Genomic DNA, 21,844 nt, shown 5'->3' with positions numbered 1-21,844 from the left:
AATCCAGACTGTTTCCTGAAGCAAAAAATGGAGTGTTATAATCTTCAGAAGTTGACATTTTCCCTTTTCATTTCTCTCAGAAACATTATGGCTAATTAACTGTGCATCAGAAGAACTGAAGGCTTGTTCTTTATAATTTAAAGATAATACTCTGAGTCAATTTCTTTCCGTTTTTTCGGATGTTTTCTTACATAACTTGACCTTTTAGTATCAAAGCAGTAATTATTGAAACTTGACTAGAAGCCCTAGGTCTGTGAACGCTTTCATAATTAAGACTGCTGTTCATATTTATTTGCCTTACTGCTGTTTGATAGTGTTGTGGATTCTGAGCTGGCAGAAATATTTGAAGATAGTAGCTTCTTTGGTGTTCATCTTTAGCTTTTTAAGATAAAATACTTCATTCCTGAAAGTTAATTTTTGGAGATTATAAAATGAGCTCAACTTTAAATATTAGTAGTTGGAGGGCGGCTGCAAACATTACATTCTTTTTTTTGTCTTTCTGGACATAAAAAGAGAAAAAGGTAGCTAGTGGACCATTTTGACACTACTTAATATGTTAACATTAAGACTAATCTTTAATTAAATTGTCAAATAAGATATATTATGCACCACAGCAATTCTTTTGCTCAGAAGAAACTTACCAGTTATTGAATAATACAAAATGTGAGCATTGTAGTAATTTGATGTTTGCTTTGATGTAAGTTTTACTTCCCCGAAAATGTCCTTCCATCACTAGAAGGATAGGTAAACATCATGTACTTACACATGGAAGGTCTACTGGTGGGTAATGGATTTGTAACACTTTTCTCTCAAGGTAGCAGTTAACAATGGTATGTCTTCTTGGCATTAATTCACCCTGTGATGAAGTTCAAACAAGAACCTCTAGACTTTTTCTCTTAAAGGTGAATTTCAGGGCACTGTACACAGTGTCTCCTTGGTTATGGTTTTTCAGTTTGTTCACATATTGTTTTGTTTTTTTAGGGTAACTAAAATCCAAATCAAGATGAAGACCTAGATCTGTGTGCTTTTACATAGATTATAATTTTGTACATGAAGAGACTGAGACTTGAGAAAATAGCTAGCTCATAGTTTTAAGAACCAGTATTTTAATCCAGATTTATTTATCTTCACAGCCTTTTCTTTTATCTGCAGTAAGATATTTTTAAGTATGTGTGACTTTTGTTAAGAAAATTTTTGATTAATTATTATAGTGAATAGGCTGTAGACAGAGAACTATCTTAGGCATTTTTGTGGTAGATTTCCTGGCATAAATTTAGGTGATAAATAATATTTTGACCAAGTTAATATTTATGAACTTCCTTTACTTTTCTTTGTTGTAAATTATATCTAATCCAAAATTCTATAGAATGAGAGAAAATATAAGGATTTCAACTCTTAAGATGCTTGTTCTCATTAAAGAAAGGTAGCCAACTTGGTTAGGGACAACTACCAATTGGGACTGTTACTACAGCTTTCAGATTTTTACATAAAATTTTCATGTTGAAAAGTCTATGTAGTTAAGGCTGTGCTCATTTGATTATCATTCTGGTTAATAGTACAAATGGAATACACTTATATTGCTAATTGATATTGATAATTATTCTTACTGATTCCTGCTCTAGTTTCTTGTCTCTCTGCTTCTTGCTTCCTCTATATCCCCAGTCCAACTTTAACTTTGACACCAAAATAATCTTTCTAATACACAGTTAATGTATTAGCCCCTTGCTTAAAACTTTTGGTACCTCCCATTTTATACAATAGCATTTCCCAAACTGTGTTATGTAGGGCATTAGTTCCTAGAGATATTTACTGGAGCTCCATGAAAGTACAGCTCCATGAACACTTCATATACATATTCTCATATTCACCCCAAAATTTCAGCAATGCATTTTACCCTGAAACTCTTTTCAGCTCCTCTCCTCCTCTCCTAAAAGCCATGAATTCGGGGCACCTGCATGGCTTCAGTTCGTTAAGTGTTTGCCTTCGGCTCAGGTCATGATCTCAGAGTCCTGGGATTAAGCCCCGCATTCCCTGCTCAGCGGGGGGAGTTGCTTCTCCCTCTCCCTCTGTTGCTCCCCCTGTTTGTGCTCTCACTGTCTCTCATTCTCTCTCTCTTTCTCAAATAAATAAAATTAAAAAAAAGCCACAAATTCCTGTGAAACTAGCTTAGGAAATAGGAGCTGTTATGTGAAAAATTTTTTAAATATTTTATTTACTTGGGAGAGAGAGAGAGAGAGAGAGCAAGCATGAGTGGGGAGGGGCAGAGGGAGAGGGAGAAAGAATCTGAAGCAGACTCCACACTGAGAGCAGACTCTGCAGGGAGCAGAGTCCCAAATGGGGCTCAGTCCCAGGACCATGAGATCATGACCTGAGCTGAAACTAAGAGTTGGAAGCTTAACTGACTGAGCTACCCAGGTGCCCCTGTTATGTGAAATTTTAACTCTAAGTTGGTAACACATGATGTGATGGTTAATTTTATGTTAACTTGCCTTGGTTATGATGCCTAGTTCCTTGTCAAATACTAGTCTATATGTTGCTGTAAAGGTATTTTATAAATGTGATTAGTATTTATGATCAGTTGATTTTAAAGTAAAGCAGATTACCTTTCATAATGTGGATGAGATTCATTTAGTCAGCTGAAGAGCAAAGACTGAAGTTTCCTAAAAAAGAAAGAATTCTGCCTCGAGACTGAAATAGAGAATCCTATCTGAGTTTCCAGCCTGAAGTCTTGCCTTGTGGATTTTGGACTCAAGATCACAACATCAGTTCTTAACCTGAATTTCTAACCTACCAATCTGTGCTATGGGTTTTGAACTTGCCAGTATCCACAATTACATGAGCCAGTTTCTTAAAATTTTATCTATCTATCTATCTATCTATCTATCTATCTATCTATCTATCATCTCTATCCATCTATCCATCCATCCATCCATCCATCCATCCATCCATCCATCCATCCATCCATCATTGGTTCTGTTTCTCTGAAGAACTCTAATACACATAGTCTGACACATTTTGATTATTTTTGCTTTTGTGAGGCTATAATATCAATCACAACTTGGTATATCTGTTACCATTCTCTCTCAGATTCTCTTTGCTGTAAACTTATTTCAGTATTATTGGGCACACCAAGTACAGTTGACCCTTAAACAATGTGGGGGTTAGGGGTGCCAGCACCCTGCATAGTCAAAAATCCATGTATAACTTTTGACTCCCTCAAAACTTAACTGCTAATAGCCTACTGCTGAAGTCTTACTGATAACATAAACAGTCGATTAACATATTTTTTATGTTGTATGTATTATATAGTGTATTCTTAAAGTAAGCTAGAGCAAAGAAAATATTAAGGAAATCATAAGGAAGAGAAAATACATTTACAATACTGTACTGTATTTACAAAAAAAACCCACACATGTAAGTGGACCTATGCAGTTCAAACCTGTGTTGTTTAAGGGTCAACTCTATTTTTATGCTTCTGGATTTTTGCCCTTGCCCTTCCTTCCCTCAGCTTGAAACCAGTGATCCCTTCTTGTCCAGGTAAACTCATTTATCTCTAAGTATCCAATTCATATCATCTTTCCTCTGGGAGCATTCATAGCCTAATAAGTGAAATCACCTTTCACTCTTTCATTATTTGAGTGATTTAAAGGATGTTTATTGAGCATCTACTGCGTTCAAAGCTCTCAGAGGTGAGCATTGGATGAGAGATATGATCTCTTCTCTTAGGATGGGGTGATCAGCTCTGTTTACTCAAGACACTCTAGTTTATACCTGTTGTTGTGGGGTAATTATTAATGCTGCCTTCTTTCTGTCTCAAAAGTGTTTTGGTTTTGATGATAAATTATGTGATCTTCTTACTTATCAAAGATACACTGTAGGAAGGAAGACAAACTTTAAGCAGGTGTTGTAGGTTGAATTGTGTCTTTTCTCCACCCCCAAATATGTTGACCTCCTAACTCCCAGAACCCAAGAACATGACTTATTCAGATATGAGTCTTTAACCAAGTTAAAAGGAGGTCATATTGGATTAAGGGTCCTAATCCGGTGACTGGTGTCTTTATAAGTGGGGAGAAATTTGAACATGAAGACACATAAGAGAATATCATGTGATAAGGGAGGCAGAAATTGTAGTGATGTGTCTATAAGCCAAGAGTGTCAAGGATTACTAGCAACCACCAGAAGCTAGAAGAAGCAAGAAAAGATCCTTCCCTTGAACTTTCAGAGAGCAATGGCCTTGCTGACACATTGATTTCAGACTTCTTCAGAACTGTGAGAGAATAAATTTTTTTTGAAGCATCTAGTTTGTGAAGAAATCAATACAATAGGCAACGTGAAAAATTATGTGTGTTACATAAAGCAAGATATTTTGTACAATGAGGCATTACGAGGAGAATATAGAAGCTACATGTTGGAGGAAATAACATTTATGGGATTTTAAGACTGTCTCAGGAAGAGTATAGCATTTTCAGTGATCCTGAGACAAGACATAGTTTGATGCTCTAAAACCAACAGAGGATCTACATGGTTGAGATTTAAGAGCAAAAGTTGACAGTAGCATAGCATAAGGCTGCATAGATAAGCAGTGTCCTGGTTGTGGAGAACCTGACAAATAGCAAAGTGATTTTAGACTTTGTGCTAAAGTTGGTGGAAAGTCACTGGAGCATTTTGGGTATAGAGCTAGAGGTGGCATGATCAATTTGTGCTATAGAATGTTATTTTGCTTGATAAATCTTGGGAAAAAGAAGAGTGGTAAGAATGGAGGCAAGTGGATTCCTGAGGGCCCAGAGGTGAAAACTGTTTTTGTTGCATGTGGGGAAAGAGAGAGGGTGTGAAAGAAGAGGCCCAGTTTCTGGCTTGGACAGCTGTGCAGATGGTGTCTTTTGCTTGAGATAGAGAATATTAGAAGAGAAATTTGAGAGAAGGGGAAATGCCAATTTCAATTTAGATTTCTGTTATCTTTGAAGTGTATGTGAAAAATGCAAAAGAACGTACCAATATTGCTGTGGAAATAGACTGCAGACTCAAAATTTAATTCATGTATCATTTATTTGCTTCTAATCTGCAACAGGTAGAATTGGGTAACACACACATATTACACACATACTGGCCCATTCCCCAGTCTTCTTGGTACCTTGTAGTTACTAATGTTCTTTAATGCATCCTTAAGGACAGCATCTCTTTAGGAGAATGGTCTTTCTTTGTGGTCAGGGGTCCTTTTGTTTTATAACTGGTTCTCTCTTTCTCTCATATTGGATCAAGAATTCCTTAAGACATGGAAAAGAGGTTTATGTCACAGGGTAGGGATAGCTGTGGGTAAGAGTTACAGTGTGCGTTGTGAACAGGGGTTACATAAGGACAGAGGAACTTTGGACAGAAATGTCTTGTGTCAGAGGAAACTATGGATAGGATTATCTTGTGACTCAGGAGTATCTTTTATCAAATATAATAAAGTATTATAAGTGATATTATTGAGGAATATGTATGGTGAGTGGGGTACACAACAAATTATCATATCTAGGGGTGGTTAGAGAAGCTAACACTTGAGGTGGGTCTTGAAAGATGGTTAAAAGATGCATGTGAAACTGCAGAGAATTCTAGGGACAGAGAGTATGATGAAGAAAGACACAGGGACTTGAAATTGCTTGGGTTCGTAGTTATTAGGATGCTTCAGTTTTAACCAACAGAAATCTCAACCCCAACTCATTTAACTAGAATGGAAAATGTATTGTCTCAGGTAAATAAGCAGACCAAACTTATTCTGTGAAGGCTTGATATATGATGAGACTAGAACTCCGTTCTTTATATTTCTTGGCTCTTATTTCTTCAGCGTTGGCTTTATATTCAGCAGTGTGTCTCTTTGTGATCCCTAGATGGCTCCAGAAGCTCCTTGCACTACATGCTTCCAGACTGATGTTTCTTCCAGAAACTTATTTTCCACAAATATGTCCTCTTTGCTCTGATTGGTTTATGTGCTTATCCTTGAATGATTGTGGCAAGGTGTATGGGACACGGAGTAACTAGCTCATTGCTGGAGTTGGGGGTGGGGTCTGTCTCATTTAAACATGCGTGAAAGGGAAAGAGTTGTAAAACAAAATCAGCAGGTATTACAAAGAAAATTTTATGGCAGGCAGAGGTTAAAAGCTAGGTAAAAAACAGATGTCACTCACATTAATTCCTCTCATTTCTTCATTTATAAACATTTGCTGAGATCTCCTATCTACTAGATACTCTAGCTCAGTAGTCATGGATCCCAGCTCTCAGGGGAATGTACATTTAGTACTTTGTATAGATAGAGTGTAGTGTGTGAAAGGAGGGCAGAAGTAAAGGTGGGTTGAGGAAAAATGTGGGCAGAGGAAAAAGCATGGAGAGGCTTGTGTGCCTTGCTGCAGAGTTTGGGCTTTATCACAAGACAGTAAGGAGCAAGTAAAGGGCTTGAGAAGAAAGATAAGGACTTAGCGGCCTAATTAATTGGTGGGAAAGAGGACCAGAGGTGGATTGCAAGTTACAGGATTGCAGACAGGCTTAAAGAATGGAGTGGCAGTGGAAATAGAGAAAGGAGGAGGGTTATAAGTTGAGAATGATCCATTGTTGAACAATTCACACAAAGCTGTGTGACGTTGAACTTGGGCTTTAGAGTCATACAGAGCTGGAGAGCTAAGCTTTGCCACATACTGGCTTGGTTATCTTGGTCCAGTGGCTTTTCTCAGTTTTTACTTTGGTCATCAGTAAAATGAGACTATCCCAAATATCCACCCACTGTATGCCCCACACTCCTTTCTAGGGTCATCACTATTTAGTACATTTGGGAATATAGACTGTTTCATATCCATTCCTTAATTCAATATCTTAGCTGTTTCTCCTCAGGTCCACTCATTCCTTTACTCAGGAATCACATATTAAAGACCTTGTTTCTTTGATATGTTTGGTGAAATTTCAAGGTAAGGAGATACTTTACTATGAAGTTGCACAATTTAAAATTGATTATTAGGCATCCATTCTTTGAAAAGTCTTATGTCCACTGGCCACAATCTCACTGGCCCTGTTTTTATTTTATTTTTTGTTTTTTAATTGAAGTATAGTTGACATACCATGCTGGGCACTCTTCTTTCTGGACTCTAGCCAGTTGCCCAGGTGTTGTGTTTCTCCTATCTTTGTCCAGCCTTATCTGTAAATTTCCCATTATCTTGTGTTAATAAAGCACATTATCTGTTTTAATTAAGATTTTATTTACTTACTTGAGAGAGAGAGAGCAAGCAAGAGAGCACAAGTGGGGGAAAGGCAGAGGGAGAGGGAGAAGCTGACTCCCCGCTGAGCAGGGAGCCCATTGTGGGGCTCAATCCCAGGACCCTGGGATCATGACCTGAGCAAAAGGTGATGCTTAACCAACTGAGCCACCCAGGAGCCCCAAGCACATTATATTTTAATTGCTTTCATTGTTCTAGTCCAGTTTATGCCTCAGGGCCTCTTATCTCTCATAGGGGACTATCACACTATTTTCTAAACAAAGTCCCTGAAAAGAACTATGGTTACAGTTTATAAAATAATAATGCTATTCAGCCTGCCACCTATCTCAGTACTAAGGTTTTTTTTTAAATTTTATTTTATTATGTTATGTTAATCACCATACATTACAATCATTAGTTTTTGATGTAGTGTTCCATGATTCATTGTTTCCATATAACACCCAGTACTCCATTCAATAAGTGCCCTCTTTAATACCCATCACCAGGCTAACCCATCCCCCCACCCCCTCCCCTCTAGAACCCTCAGTTTGTTTCTCAGAGTCCATAGTCTCTCATGGTTCATCTCTCCCTCTGATTCCCCCCTTCATTTTTCCCTTCCTACTATCTTTTTTTTTTTAATAAATATAATGTATTACTTGTTTCAGAGGTACAGGTCTGTGATTCATCAGTCTTACACAATTCACAGCACTCACCATAGTACATACCCTCCCCAATGTCTATCACACAGTCACTCCATCCGTCCCACACCCCACCACTCGAGCAACCCTCAGTTTGTTTCCTGAGATTGAGAATTCCTCATATGAGTGAGGTCATATGATACATGTCTTTCTCTGATTGACTTATTTCCCTTAGCATGGTACCCAGTAGTTCCATCCATGTCGTTGCAAATGGCAAGATTTCATTCCTTTTGATGGCTGCATAATATTCCATTGTATATATATGCCCACATCTTCTTTATCCATTCATCTGTCGATGGACATCTTGACTCTTTCCACAGTTTGGCTATTGTGGACATTGCTGCTATAAACACTGGGGTGCACGTGCCCGTTCAGATCACTACATTTGTATCTTTGGGGTACATACCCAGTAGTGCAATTGCTGGGTCATAGGGTAGCTCTATTTTCAACTTTTTGAGGAATCTCCATACTGTTTTCCAGAGTGACTGTACCAGCTTGCATTCCCACCAACAGTGTAGGAGGGTTCCCCTTTCTCCACATCCCCGCCAACATCTGTCCTTTCCTGACTTGTCAATTTTAGCCATTCTGACTGGTGTGAGGTGGTATCTCATTGAGGTTTTGATTTGGATTTCCTTAAAGCTGAGCGATGTTGAGCACTTTTTCATGTGTCTGTTGGCCATTTGGATGTCTTCTTTGGAAAAATGTCTGTTCATGTCTTCTGCCCATTTCTTGATTGGATCATTTGGGTGTTGAGTTTAAGAAGTTCTTTATAGATTTTGGATACTAGCCCTTTATCTGATATGTCATTTGCAAATATCTTCTCCCATTCTCTTGGTTGTCTTTGGTTTTGTGGACTGTTTCCTTTGCTGTGCAAAAGCTTTATATCTTGATGAAGTCCCAATAGTTCATTTTTGCCCTTGCTTCCTTGCCTTTGGTGATGTTTCTAAGAAGAAGTTGCTGTGGCTGAGGTCCAAGAGGTTGCTGCCAGTGTTCTCCTTTAGGATGTTGATGGACTCCTGTCTCACATTTAGGTCTTTCATCCATTTTGAGTCTTTTTTTGTGTGTGGTGTAAGGAAATGGTCCAGTTTCATTCTTCTGCATGTGGCTGTCCAATTTTCCCAACACCACTTGTTGAAGAGACTGTCTTTTTTCCATTGGACATTCTTTCCTGCTTTGTCGAAGATTAGTTGGCCATAGAGTTGAGGGTCCATTTCTGGGCTCTCTATTCTGTTCTATTGATCTATGTGTCTGTTTTTGTGCCAGTAGCATACTGTCTTGATAATGACAGCTTTGTAATAGAGCTTGAAGTCCAGAATTGTGATGCCACCAGCTTTGCTTTTTTTCAACATTTCTCTGGCTATTCGGGGTCTTTTCTGTTTCCATACAAATTTTAGGATTATTTGTTCCATTTCTTTGAAAAAAGTGGATGGTATTTTGATGGGGATTGCATTGAATGTGTAGATTGCTCTAGGTAGCATTGACATCTTCACAATATTTCTTCTTCCAATCCATGAGTATGGAACATTTTTCCATTTCTTTGTCTTCCTCAATTTCTTTCATGAGTATTTTATAGTTTTCTGAGCACAGATTCTTTGCCTCTTTGGTTAGATTTATTCCTAGGTATCTTATGGCTTTGGGTGCAATTGTAAATGGGATCGACTCCTTAATTTCTCTCTCTTCTGTCTTGTTGTTGGTGTATATAAATGCAAATGATTTCTGTGCATTGATTTTTTTTATCCTGCCACTTTACTGAATTCCTGTATGAGTTCTAGCAGTTTTGGGGTGGAGTCTTTTGGGTTTTTCACACAAAGTATCATATCATCTGCAAAGAGTGAGAGTTTGACTTTTTTGCCAATTTGGATGCCTTTTATTTCTTTATCTTGTCTGATTGCTGTGGCTAGGACTTCTAATACGATGCTGAATAGCAGTACTGATAGTGGACATCCCTGCTGTGTTCCTGACCTTAGGGGAAAGCTCTCAGTTTTTCCCCACTGAGAATGATATTCGCTGTGGGTTTTTTATAGATGGCTTTTATGATATTGAGGTATGTACCCTCTATCCTTACACTCTGAAGAGTTTTAATAAAGAAAGGATGCTGTATTTTGTCAAATGTTTTTCTGCATCTATTGAGAGGATCACATGGTTCTTGTTCTTTCTTTTATTAATGCATTGTATCACATTGATTTGTGGATGTTGAACCAACCTTGCAGCCCAGGAATAAATCCCACTTGGTCATGGTGAATAATCCTTTTATTGTACTGTTGGATCCTATTGGCTAGTATTTTGGTGAGGAATTTTGCATCCATGTTAATCAAGGATATTGGTCTGTAATTCTCTTTTTTGATGGGGTCTTTGTCTGATTTTGGGATCAAGGTAATGCGGGCCTCATAAAATGAGCTTGGAAGTTTTCCTTCCATTTCTATTTTTTGGAACAGTTTCAGAAGAATAGGTATTAAATCTTCTCTAAATGTTTGGTAAAATTCCCCTGGGAAGCCATCTGGCCCTGGGCTCTTGTTTGTTGGGAGATTTTTGATGACTGCTTCAATTTCCTTAGTGGTTATAGGTCTGTTCAGGTTTTCTATTTCTTCCTGGTTCAGTTTTGGTAGTTGATACATCTCTAGGAATGCATCCATTTCTTCCAGGTTATCTAATTTGCTGGCATATAGTTCTCCTAATATGTTCTTAGAATTGTTTGTATTTCTTTGGTGTTGGATGTGATCTTTCCTCTTTCATTCATGATTTTGTTGATTTGGGTCATTTCTCTTTTCTTTTTGATAAGTCTGGCCAGGGTTTTATCAATCTTAATTCTTTCAAAGAACCAACTCCTAATTTCGTTGATCTGTTCTACTGTTCTTTTGGTTTCTATTTCATTGATTTCTGCTCTGATCTTGATTATTTCTCTTCTCCTGCTGGGTTTAGGCTTTATTTGCTGTTCTTTCTCCAGCTCCTTTAGGTGTAGGGTTAGGTTGTGCATTTGAGACCTTTCTTGTTTCTTGAGAAAAGCTTGTATTGCTATATACTTTCCTCTCAGGACTGCCTTTGCTGCATCCCAAAGATTTTGAACAGTTGTGTTTTCATTTTCATTGGTTTCCATGAATTTTTTAAATTCTTCTTTAATTTCCTGGTTGACCCAATCAGTCTTTAGTAGGATGCTCTTTAGCCTCCATGTATTTGAGTTCTTTCCGACTTTCCTCTTGTGATTGAGTTCTAGTTTCAAAGCATTGTGGTCCAAAAATATGCAGGGAATGATCCCAATCTTTTGGTATTGGTTGAGACCTGAGTTGTGACCCAGGATGTGATCTATTTTGGAGAATGTTCCATGGGCACTAGAGAAGAATGTGTATTCTGTTGTTTTGGGATGGAATGTTCTGCATATATCTGTGAAGTCCATTTGGTCCAGTGTGTCATTTAAAGTCTTTATTTCCTTGTTGATCTTTTGCTTAGATGATCTGTCCATTTCAGTCAGGGGGTTGTTAAAGTCCCCCACTATTATTGTATTGTTGTTGATGTGTTTCTTTGCTTTTGTTATTAATTGGCTTATATAAGTGCCTGCTCCCATGTTAGGGGCATAGATATTTACAACTGTTAGATCTTCTTGTTGGATAGACCCTTTAAGTAGGATATAGTGTCCTTCTGCATCTCTTATTATAGTCTTTGGTTTAAAATCTAATTTTTCTGATATAAGGATTGCCACCCCAGCTTTCTTTTGGTGTCCATTAGCATGGTAAATTGTTTTCCACCCCCTCAGTTTCAATCTTGAGATGTCTTTGGGTCTAAAATGAGTCTCTTGCAGACAGCATATCGATGGGTCTTGTTTTTTTATCCAATCGATAGCCTGTGTCTTTTGATTGGGGTATTTAGTCCATTTACATTCAGGGTAACTATTGAAAAATATGAATTGCCATTGTATTGCCTATAAGGTGACTGTTAGTGTATATTGTCTCTGTTCCTTTCTGGTCTATGTTACTTTTAGTCTCTCTCTTTGCTTAGAGGACCCCTTTCAGTATTTCTTGTAGGGCTGGTTTCGTGTTTGCAAATTCCTTTAGTTTTTGTTTGTCCTGGAAGCTTTTTATCTCTCCTTCTATTTTCAGTGACAGCCTAGCTGGATATAGTATTCTTGGCTGCATACTTTCTCATTTAGTCTCCTAAATTGATCATGCCAGTCCTTTCTGGCCTGCCAGGTCTCTGTGGATAGGTCTGTTGCCAATCTAACGTTTCTACTACTGTTGGTTACAGACCTCTTGTCCTGAGCTGCTTTCAGGATTTTCTCTTTGACTCTGAGACTCATAAGTTTTACTATTAGATGTTGGGGTGTTGACCTATTTTTATTGATTTTGAGAGGGGTTCTCTGTGCCTCCTGGATTTTGATGCCCGTTCCCTTCCCCAAATTAGGGAAGTTCTCTGCTATAATTTGCTTCAATATACCTTCTGCCCATGTCTCTTTCTTCTTCTTCTGGGATCCCTATTATTCTAATATTGTTTCATCTTATGATATCACTTATCTCTCGTATTCTGCCCTCGTGATCCAGTAGTTTTTTATCTCTCTTTCTCTCAGCGTCTTTATTCTCCATCATCTGGTCTTCTATATCACTAATTTTCTCTTTTGCCTTATTTATCCTAGCAGTTAGAGCCTCCATTTTTGATTGCACCGCATTAATAGCCTTTTTGATTTCAACTTGGTTAGATTTTAGTTCTTTTATTTCCCCAGAAAGGGTTTCTCTAATAACTTCCATGCTTTTCTCAAGCCCAGCTGGTATCTTTAAAATCGTCATCCTGAACTCTAGTTCCAACATCGTACTAATGTCTGTATTGATTAGGTCCCTGGCAGTTGGTACTGCCTCTTTTTTTTTTTTTTTAGGTGAATTTTTCCATCTTGTCATTTGCCAGAGGAGAACAGATGAATGAAAGAACAAAATGCTAACAGGGTAACAATGACCCCAGAAAAATATACACCACAGAAATCAGAAGAGTCTTGAAACCAGGGGAAAAGAAAGGGAAAGAAAGAAAAAAGAAAGAAAAAAGAAAGAAAAAAAAGAAAAAGAAAAAGAAAAAAAGAATATGATCAAATATGATCAGGCTGGTGAATAGATTTTGCCACACACTAGATTTTCGGTGTATTTTGGTCTTTTAGAAGAAACTGTGTACCAAAATTTTAAAGAAAGAAAAACTTATATTTGTACAAAAATAAGGTTGAAGTCAATGAAGGGTTAGAATATGACTGTAAAGATGGAAATTATAAAAGATTTCCTAAAAGGAATTGATAAGATAAGAAGTTGGTTGAAGAAAGAGAGAAGAGAACTTAAAAAAAGAGAGAGAATGTGATCAGGCAGGAGACTAAAACAAAGCCATACACTAGAGATTTTGGTCTGTTAGAAGAAACTGTATCCCAAAATTTTAGAGAGAGAACAACTTATATCTATACCAAATATAAGGTTAACTACAATGAAGGGATAGAATATGACTCTAAAAATGAAAAATAAAAAAAGATTCTTTATTAAAAGAGGGGTTGATAAAATTGGGTGAAAAAGGGAAAAAGAAAAATTCAAAAAAAAGAAAAAGCAAATTAAAAAAATTAACTTTGAAAGAGTAAAGAATCGGGGGGAAAAAAAGCCATGAATTCTATGTGCTATATTCCCCTAGTGCTGGTGTTCTGCCATTCTCATTGATCGGTAAACTTGGTCTTGGCTGGCTGTTCTTGCTGGTCTTCTGGGAGAGGGGCCTGTTGCAGTGGTTCCCAAATGTCTTTGCTGGAGGTGGAATTGCCCCACCCTTGCCCGGTCTGGGCTAAGTAATCTGCTCGAGTTTGCTCTCGGGAGCTTTTGTTCCCTGCAAGCTTTCCGTACAGCTTTGGAGGATGAGAGTGAAAATGGTGGGCTCCCAATCTCTGCCTGGAGGAGCCAAGAAATTGGGACCCCACTCCTCAGGGAACCCCCAGAGAGAAGCAGTCAGTCCCTCCTGTCTCCCTGGTCTCTGGCCGCTCTCTGTGCTCACCTGGCCTGTGACCGAGCATGTCTATCTCTGCACCCCACCCCGTGTGGAGTCTCCAAACCCAGCAGATCCCTGTGGTGCACTCCTGCGCCGCTCCTCCTGGGGCGTCTCCCTGGATCTGGAAGAGCAGTGGCTCGACTGTGCCGTGGATCACAATTTATGGCAACCCCAAGCTGACAGCCTGCTCCTCGGGTCTGTGTCTGCAGCTGGCTTCCCCGCTCTGATACGTGGGAGCTCTGCTGCACTCAGGCACTCCTGGTCTTTCTGTGACCCCGAAGGTCCTGAGACCACACTGTCCCAGTGAGGGTTCCACCTCCCGGTTAGACTGGAGCAACATCCCTCAGTGGAACTGACTTCTAAAATTTCCGATTTTGTGCTCCACTGCTCTGTCACTTGCTGGTAGGCTGATGGAGACCCCCTCCCCGGCCACCTATCTTCCCAAATATCGCCTCAGATTCACTTCTCCACACATCCTACCTTCCAGAAAGTGGTCGCTTTTCTGTTCAGAGAGTTGCTGCTATTCTTTTTTTGGATCTCCTGTTGAGTTCGTAGGTATTCAGAATGGTTTGATCCCTGTCTAGCTGAATTCCTGGGACCAGACGAAATTTAGGTCTCCTACTCCTCTGCCATCTTGCTCCTCCTCCCAGTACTAAGGTTGTTTGGAGGACAAAATTATTAAAACCTTTTAATAGCTTTCAACAAGCACCACGTGATTTTTCTTGCCTACTTTTTCAGTTTCAACTTGAGTTATTTTTCAACCAATGACTTGCCCCATCACACAGTCTGTTCATTTCCTTGAGAAACTTGGGCCATTTCTAGTCTCAGGCTTTGGGCATATGTGTCTTCAATTTTTAACAGTTTTCAATCTTTAGCTTAAATCTCAGTTTTCTCAGAGACAACTTCCCTGGATTTAAATTTGTGTGATGCCTACAGCTATAATCTCCTATTATTTTTGTTTGTAAGACCCATCACAATCTGTAGTTGGCATTGCTTTGTGTGGATTTATTTGAGATTTGTTTAATATTTATCTTTTCCAGTGGATTAATTTCTGTGATGGCAGGGGCTGCTTCATTTGGTTCTCACTACAGCATCTTTAAGAGGCTTCTGAGGTGCTTGGAACGTAGTAGGTAGACAATAAATATTTTATTACTGAAAACCGAATAAAATACTTAGTGTCTGACACAAAGGAAAATATTAAATACTAGTAATTTTTTTTATTAGGTGTAGAAAGATATAGGTTGGCTCTCCAATTTTTTGGCTGATAGTGTTGACAATCATTCAGCCCCTTGGTGTCCACTTTATATTCTGGATCTTACGCATTTACAAATGAATGAAAACATAGAGAATGAAAGTCACCTGCATTTCCTTCCTAGAAATAATCACTGCTAAGGTATTGTCATATGTATCTATCTTTTTATGTGTATGTCATACATATCACTGTGTAAATTTCATTTAGGAGTTTAGTGTGATTTTCCTCTTTTTCCCCTATGTGATTAAGTTCTCTTTGGGGCACCTGGCTGGCTCAGTTGGTAGAGCACGTGACTCTTGATTTCAGGGTCGTGAGTTCAAGTCCCACATTGGGTGTGGAGATGAATGAATGAATGAATGAATGAATGCTCTTTTACAGACCATTTTAAAAAATGCATCTGTTGCTTTGTATGGGTATACAGAAATGTAACCAATTCCATGTCACTAGGATTGTAGATTACTTTTAGTGTTGCTCTTTTACAAAGGTAAAAGAATCACATGAATGCCTTTGGCAACACATTTTTTATTCTCTTCTGTAAAACTGTGAGAGCCAGTGAAGCATAGTGATTAGGAGAGCATGAGCTCTGCAGGAAGACTTCATGGTTGGAGGCCTTCTTTACTACATATAGTAACTATGAGGCCTGGGCATGTTACATAGATTTCCTGACTTAGTTTCTTTATCTGTAAAATGGGTATAATATTGTTCTTCCTTACAGGATTGTCATGAAAAGCAAATGTTATTCTAAATGTGAACACAACCAAGTCTGTAATAATTGTTAGCTACTTTCATGATCTCTAATTCTTAAGAAAATTCTTAGTTGCAAAATAGGCTAAAAACTAAGTATTTTTTTAAAATTTTTTATTGTTATGTTAATCACCATATGTTACATCATTAGTTTTTGATGTAGTGTTCCATGATTCATTGTTTGTGTATAACACTCAGTGCTCCATGCAGAACGTGCCCTCTTTAATACCCAACACCAGGCTAACCCATCCCCCATCCTCCTTCCCCTCTAGAACCCTGTTTGTTTTTCAGAGTCCATTGTCTCTCATGGTTTGTCTCCCCCTCTGATTTCCTCCCCTTCATTCTTCCCCTTCTGCTGTCTTCTTTTTTTTTCTTAACATATATTGTATTATTTATTTTAGAGGTACAGATCTGTGATTCAACAGTCTTGCACAATTCACAGCACTCACCATAGCACATACCCTCCCCAATGTCTATTACCCAGCCACCCCAACCCTCCCACCCCCCACCCACTCCAGCAATCCTCAGTTTGGTTTCCTGAGATTAAGAATTCCTCATATCAGTGAGGTCATATGATACATGTCTTTCTCTGATTGACTTATTTCCCACAGCATAACACCCTCCAGTTCCATCCACATTGTTGCAAATGGCAAGATCTCATTCCTTTTGATGGCTGCATAATATTCCATTGTATATATATACCACATCTTCTTTATCCATTCATCTGTCGATGGACATCTTGGCTCTTTCCAACAGTTTGACTATTGTGGACATTGCTGCTATAAACATGGGGTGCATGATCAAATATGATCAGGCTGGTGCATAGATCAGTGCCAAACAGTAGATTTTGGGTGTATTTTGGTCTGTTAGAAGAAAGTGCTTCCCTAAATTTTAAAGAAAGAAAAACATATATGTACAAAAATAAGGGTTAATATGATGAAGGAATGAAATATCACTGTAAAGATGAAAATTATAAAAGATTTTATAAAAGGAATTGGTAAGATCAGAAGTTGAAAAAAGAAGGAAGAGGATTAAAAAAAAAAGGGAGAGAATGTGATCAGGCAGGAGACTAGAACAAAGCCATACTCTAGAGATTTAGGGTGTATTTTGATCTGTTAGAAGAAACTCTATCTCAAAATTTTGAAGAGAGAACAACTTATATATATATATATGGCAAAAATAAGGGTAACTACTATGAAGGGATAGAATATGACTCTAAAAATGAAAAAGAAAAATGTTTCTTAAAAAAGGGATTGATAAGATGTTGGTTGAAAAAGGGAAAAGGAAAAATTAAAAAAAAAAGACAGTTAAAAAAATTAACTTTGAAAGACTAAAGAATCATGGTGAAAAGCCATGAATTCTATGTGCAGTATTCCCCTAGCACTGGAGTTTAAATATGAGTATTTATATTATTGGTAAGGATTCTAGTCAACAGTAGGTTATTAATGGCTTAGTTTTGGGGGACTCAAAGTTACAGGTAGATTTTTGACTGGTAGGGGATCAGCCCTCCTTATCTCCATGTTGTTCAAGGGTCAACTGTACTTATATTTCTTCTAATTTAAGAATTCTGTACTAGAATATCAAACACATTTACACACAGTAAATCAGTTGCTGTCAAAAGATTTATTGAAGAAAAATCAGCAAAATGAAAACAGACCCATTTTAAAAGTCTGTGTCAGGAAAGAATGAAGATTCATGTCCTTGAATTGCTAACCAAAAGCATAAGAAGAGTGCGATATCAGTGCTTAAGACCTGAAAAAAATTGACAAAAATTCAGGAAAGAAGTTTTACAGAAAGAAAATTAAATTGATTAATATGTTTGTACACAATACTGTTTTTGACAGATTTACATGTTTATAAAATATCACTCTGCCTAGTTTGCATCCAACATAAGCCAGGAACTCTGTAATATTTCTTACATTTTTTACATGTGGATGCTAAACAATTACTGAATAGTCTTAATTCTATTGCAATTAAAAGGAGGATTGCAACTATATTTTTTAATAGAAGAAAATCATTGGTTGCATGAAAAAATCTGTTTAGAATTAGCATTTCAGAACTTTTAATACTACAATTTTTTTTGAGATATGGTAATTCAATTCTCATCTCTTCAACTCACACTAAAATTTGCTATCAAGGGTTAACTAAAATGACATACATCATTAAATGTAGCAGGAAATGAGCTTTCTTTATTGCTCTCTCTCTCTACAGATCCCTGAAAGCTGGGATTAAAGATTTTATATTAAGGTAAATAGTTGGATAATAATTGAATTAAACTTTCTGATACTAGAGGAACTCTTGTATACTGAATTTTTTAAGTTTCCATAAATACATTCTACTGCATGACTTCTATTGTTAAGCATCCACATTTTTCTGAGTCTAATACTTGCCTTAAATGTTCACATTCTTTACTTTATTAAGATTTTTTGCTTGCTGGACAAACTTCTTAGATGTTAAAACTAGCTGTCTAGGCTGTTGCTCAATTCTCTGTGGCATCTGTTTTGCTGCTTTCAAATCAGGAACTCATCTGGTTCTTCTTTCAGTAGCTTAAAGACACCCATTTCAGTTGTAAAAGCATCTTCCTCATTGTTTAGGGTATCTGGATCGGGGGTGGTTTCTGAAAGTGGCTCACTGTCCTTAATTACAGATTCCATTGTATTGTTTTCAGATAGATCTTCTTTTGTCAGAGTAGATGAATTTTCCGTGAGATTCTTAGCTACTGATGTTGGGACTACAAAGTCATATCTGGATTCAACAGCAGTGAGCAAAACGTCGTTCTCTGCTTCATTTGTGGTATTTTTCTCCATCCAAACATTGACTTCATCCATAGACTTTTCATCGGTTAGCAGAATATCTTCTGCATTATCTTTGTCTCTTTTGACAGTGGTAGTGAGTTCAAACACAGTGATGAACTTTTCCTCATCTGAGTCTGTTAGTTTAGGCACAGACTTGGGGTCATCCTCTGGAAGACTTAAGTCAGTTTCAGTTATTTTCTCTTCTGTAAGGGCAGTTTTGTCTGGAATAGTGAAGTTTTTTTCAGTAGCAGGAGAGATTTCAGCCTCAGGTACAGACGAGTTGGTGATCTGGACGGCCTCATCAGCAGTGACATTGGATTTAACTGAGGAACTGTAATTGTTAACATCAGGTTCATCCTTCTTAGCTGGAAGGGTGGGAGTGTCTGCAATGCTGGCGGTGCCTTCCTTTAATGTGCCAGAGACTTCAGAAGTTATTGAGACATCTTTGTTCCCTGGGTCAGTGGTATCCAAGAGAATATCTTCTTTTGCCATGCTAGTGGAAAAATCTATTAAAGAAACAGTAGCACCTGGTGATGAAATATTACCAATTTTCACTGGGATTAAATTTTCGGTAATAGAGTCATTAGCCATGGTGTTTGTTGCGCCTGTCAGAGTAGTAATTTCTTTCTCCAGATGGGTTGATGACTTAATAATATGGGACTCAACATCATCTTCTGATTTTACTTTTTCCTTTGGAGATGTAAGCTTGTTGGCTGTTGTTGAAAAATCACTTTCTAGTGTATAGTCATTTATTGAAGTAATGTGCTCTCCTTCTGAAGTGATGGTTGTTTCTGATTTAGGAATAGTGTTGTCAGCCCCAAAGAAAATGGTTGCTTCAGTTGTTTTACTGCTTTCTGTTGGAGGATGAGAACAAATTTTTGGCAAACCATCTTCAGCCATGGGACAAAATGGCACCATGCACACTCACCGGTCTTTCCCTGGGCCCAGTGGTATCCCTAGGCAGGAGAGTTATGTTCATTATAGTGATTGAAGCATTGGTCATCATGGTGATTGTTGCATCAACCATAGGGCCAATGGCAGTGGCTCTCCTTGAAGGTTGTTTCTGTGCTCTGACTGGGCATCTAGTTTCAAGAGTATTGATATTAGATGAAAAGACAATAGGATCCTCTCTGATCATGAAATCAATATTCACAGCTGGATTTATCGTGTTTTTCTTTATAAGGGATCTACCTTCCATTATGGAGCTAGGGTCACTTGAAACAGACATAGCAGTGTCAGCCAGGTACTTTGTGGGTTTAGTGTCAGTGGGGAAAACTCCGGGAGTCATGAGATTATCAGCATTAGCTTCAAGTTGTCTGTCTTTCAAGTAAGTTAAAAATGTCTTTTTGAGGTGAAGTGTCTTCTCTTGAGACTTACGGTATTTAAGTGTATAAAAAACAATGGCAGCTTTGGCAATGAAGGTAGCTACAGAAGGTAATTAGGTAGCAAGGATTTCAGTTAGTTTTCTTCTTCAGAGAGTGAATTCTTACTTTTTCAGTAAGGATAACAAGTTACTGGCCTTTTAGGGTTTTTGTAGTTAGCATCTTCATTGCACTTCTTACTTTTTCTTGAATTAACATGCTCAACAATGAGAGTGTCAGGTTTTGTAGATTTAATTTCTTTAGGAATATTTTTCTGTAGAGAGTGTTAGTTCAACTGAATGCCAGGGAGTTGGCATTATATGTCAGAATTCACCCAGAAACAAAATTGAAGTATGGAATAACTGTATTAACCTTAAGAATTATATCCTCAATTTCAGAGGGAGTGTTTTCTATAATGATATTAGTTATACCAGCCATCATCATTTTGTTATCATTCTTAATGTTTAGCTACTTAGATGAAAGGAGATTGTAGCCTGGTGTTAATGTTTGCCCAGTGTCATTAGAAGAAAGAATTTTCATACTCAGACACAACTAAACCTGAAAAAGGGCAGCAGCATCAGCCAGAGCAATGATTTCCATCCCAAGGGCAAATGCTTTTCTTCATTAGATATGGACTCAACCTCCAAGTTTACAGTGTCTTTTTTAAATTGATTGACCTGGTATAGATATATCACCATTCTCTGTAGAATTATGAGAGGTTTAAGATGGGCATTTTTCATTTTAAAGATATGGACAGCTTCTCCAGAAATATTTTTGCTTCAAGGAGATGTCACTATGAGGATCCCAAAATGTTTATTGACATGGGAAATGCTGTCAGTATCAGGGACAGGGAGGAAAGTCTTAAGTTAGTGACAAGCACAGGTTATTTCTAAATCATTTCCAGTGGCAGTAAAGGAAATCACGACGTAAATCCATTCTCTTGGTTGCCTAACTCAACGGGAGGTTTTTTTTAACCCCTACATTTTTTCCTCATCATCTAGAGTTTGTGAGACTTAATTCAGGATAAGGCATGCTATAAACAGAAGACTTGGTGTCCTTTTCGGGGGAATTCTTTTTTGTGTACAAAAAGGGAAAAAAAAGGTGGAAGTGTTAGCTGTATAATTGCTAGAAGTCAGCTTGGAGTACTTGGTATATGTTATATTGAATAGAATTAGAATAAGGAGCAAAATATTCATTTTTATGAGCATTTAATTTCTGGTTAGAAATGTTAGGTGAGAGGCACCTGGGGGGCTCAAATCAGTGAGACGTCTGCCTTCAGCTCAGGTCATGATCCCAAGGTCCTGGGATCGAGACCCATGTTGGACTCCCTGCTCAGCGGGGAATCTGCTTCTCCCTCTGCCCCTCTCCCAGCTGATGCTCTCTCTCTGTCTCTCTCAAATGAATAAATAAAAAAAAAAGAAATGTCAGGTGATATGATATCATCTTCATAGATACTAATTTCTCAAATAGTTTTTAATTTCAGGGATTACTGTTGTGCTCACACCAAACTCTGTTTCTAGTAATAATAGCTGTGAGGTGGGATCACATTGATTATAGCATAGTAAGTCTTTTCTTTCCTTTAGAGGATATTATTACCATTATCTTTTTTTTTTTGAACCATTGACCTCAAAAAGGACACCTCACATTGGGAGTGTATATCATCCATCAAAGAGCAGGAAGCATATGGTGAAAATCCTGGTGGGACTGCTGGAATTTTAGCAATTTTGTGGATGGAACTGGAGTCATTTGCTCCAGGGAACATGGGAAACTCTTAATTGACCAATAG

At 37.9% G+C, this 21,844-nt stretch overlaps 1 protein-coding gene across 1 annotated transcript; it reads right to left on the bottom strand.

Moving 5' to 3' along the window:
- Positions 1–17,506: 17,506 nt before the first annotated feature.
- Positions 17,507–19,649, bottom strand: CABS1 (calcium binding protein, spermatid associated 1). The gene is made up of 2 exons (XM_025887422.2): positions 18,293–19,649; positions 17,507–17,654 (listed from the first exon to the last, which is right to left on the bottom strand). Exon 1 carries the CDS (start codon positions 19,613–19,615, stop codon positions 18,413–18,415), a length of 1,203 nt encoding a protein of 400 aa, XP_025743207.1. The 5' UTR covers positions 19,616–19,649; the 3' UTR covers positions 17,507–17,654; positions 18,293–18,412.
- Between the last annotated feature and the right edge of the window lie 2,195 nt (positions 19,650–21,844).

This window comes from Callorhinus ursinus, unplaced genomic scaffold (genome assembly GCF_003265705.2).
Source record: "Callorhinus ursinus isolate GAN/ISIS: 27379988/994484 unplaced genomic scaffold, GSC_fseal_2.0 scaffold4, whole genome shotgun sequence".
Lineage (NCBI taxonomy): Eukaryota > Metazoa > Chordata > Mammalia > Carnivora > Otariidae > Callorhinus > Callorhinus ursinus.
Note: the sequence above shows the minus strand (reverse complement) of the source record. Positions and strands in the feature narration are given on the sequence as shown.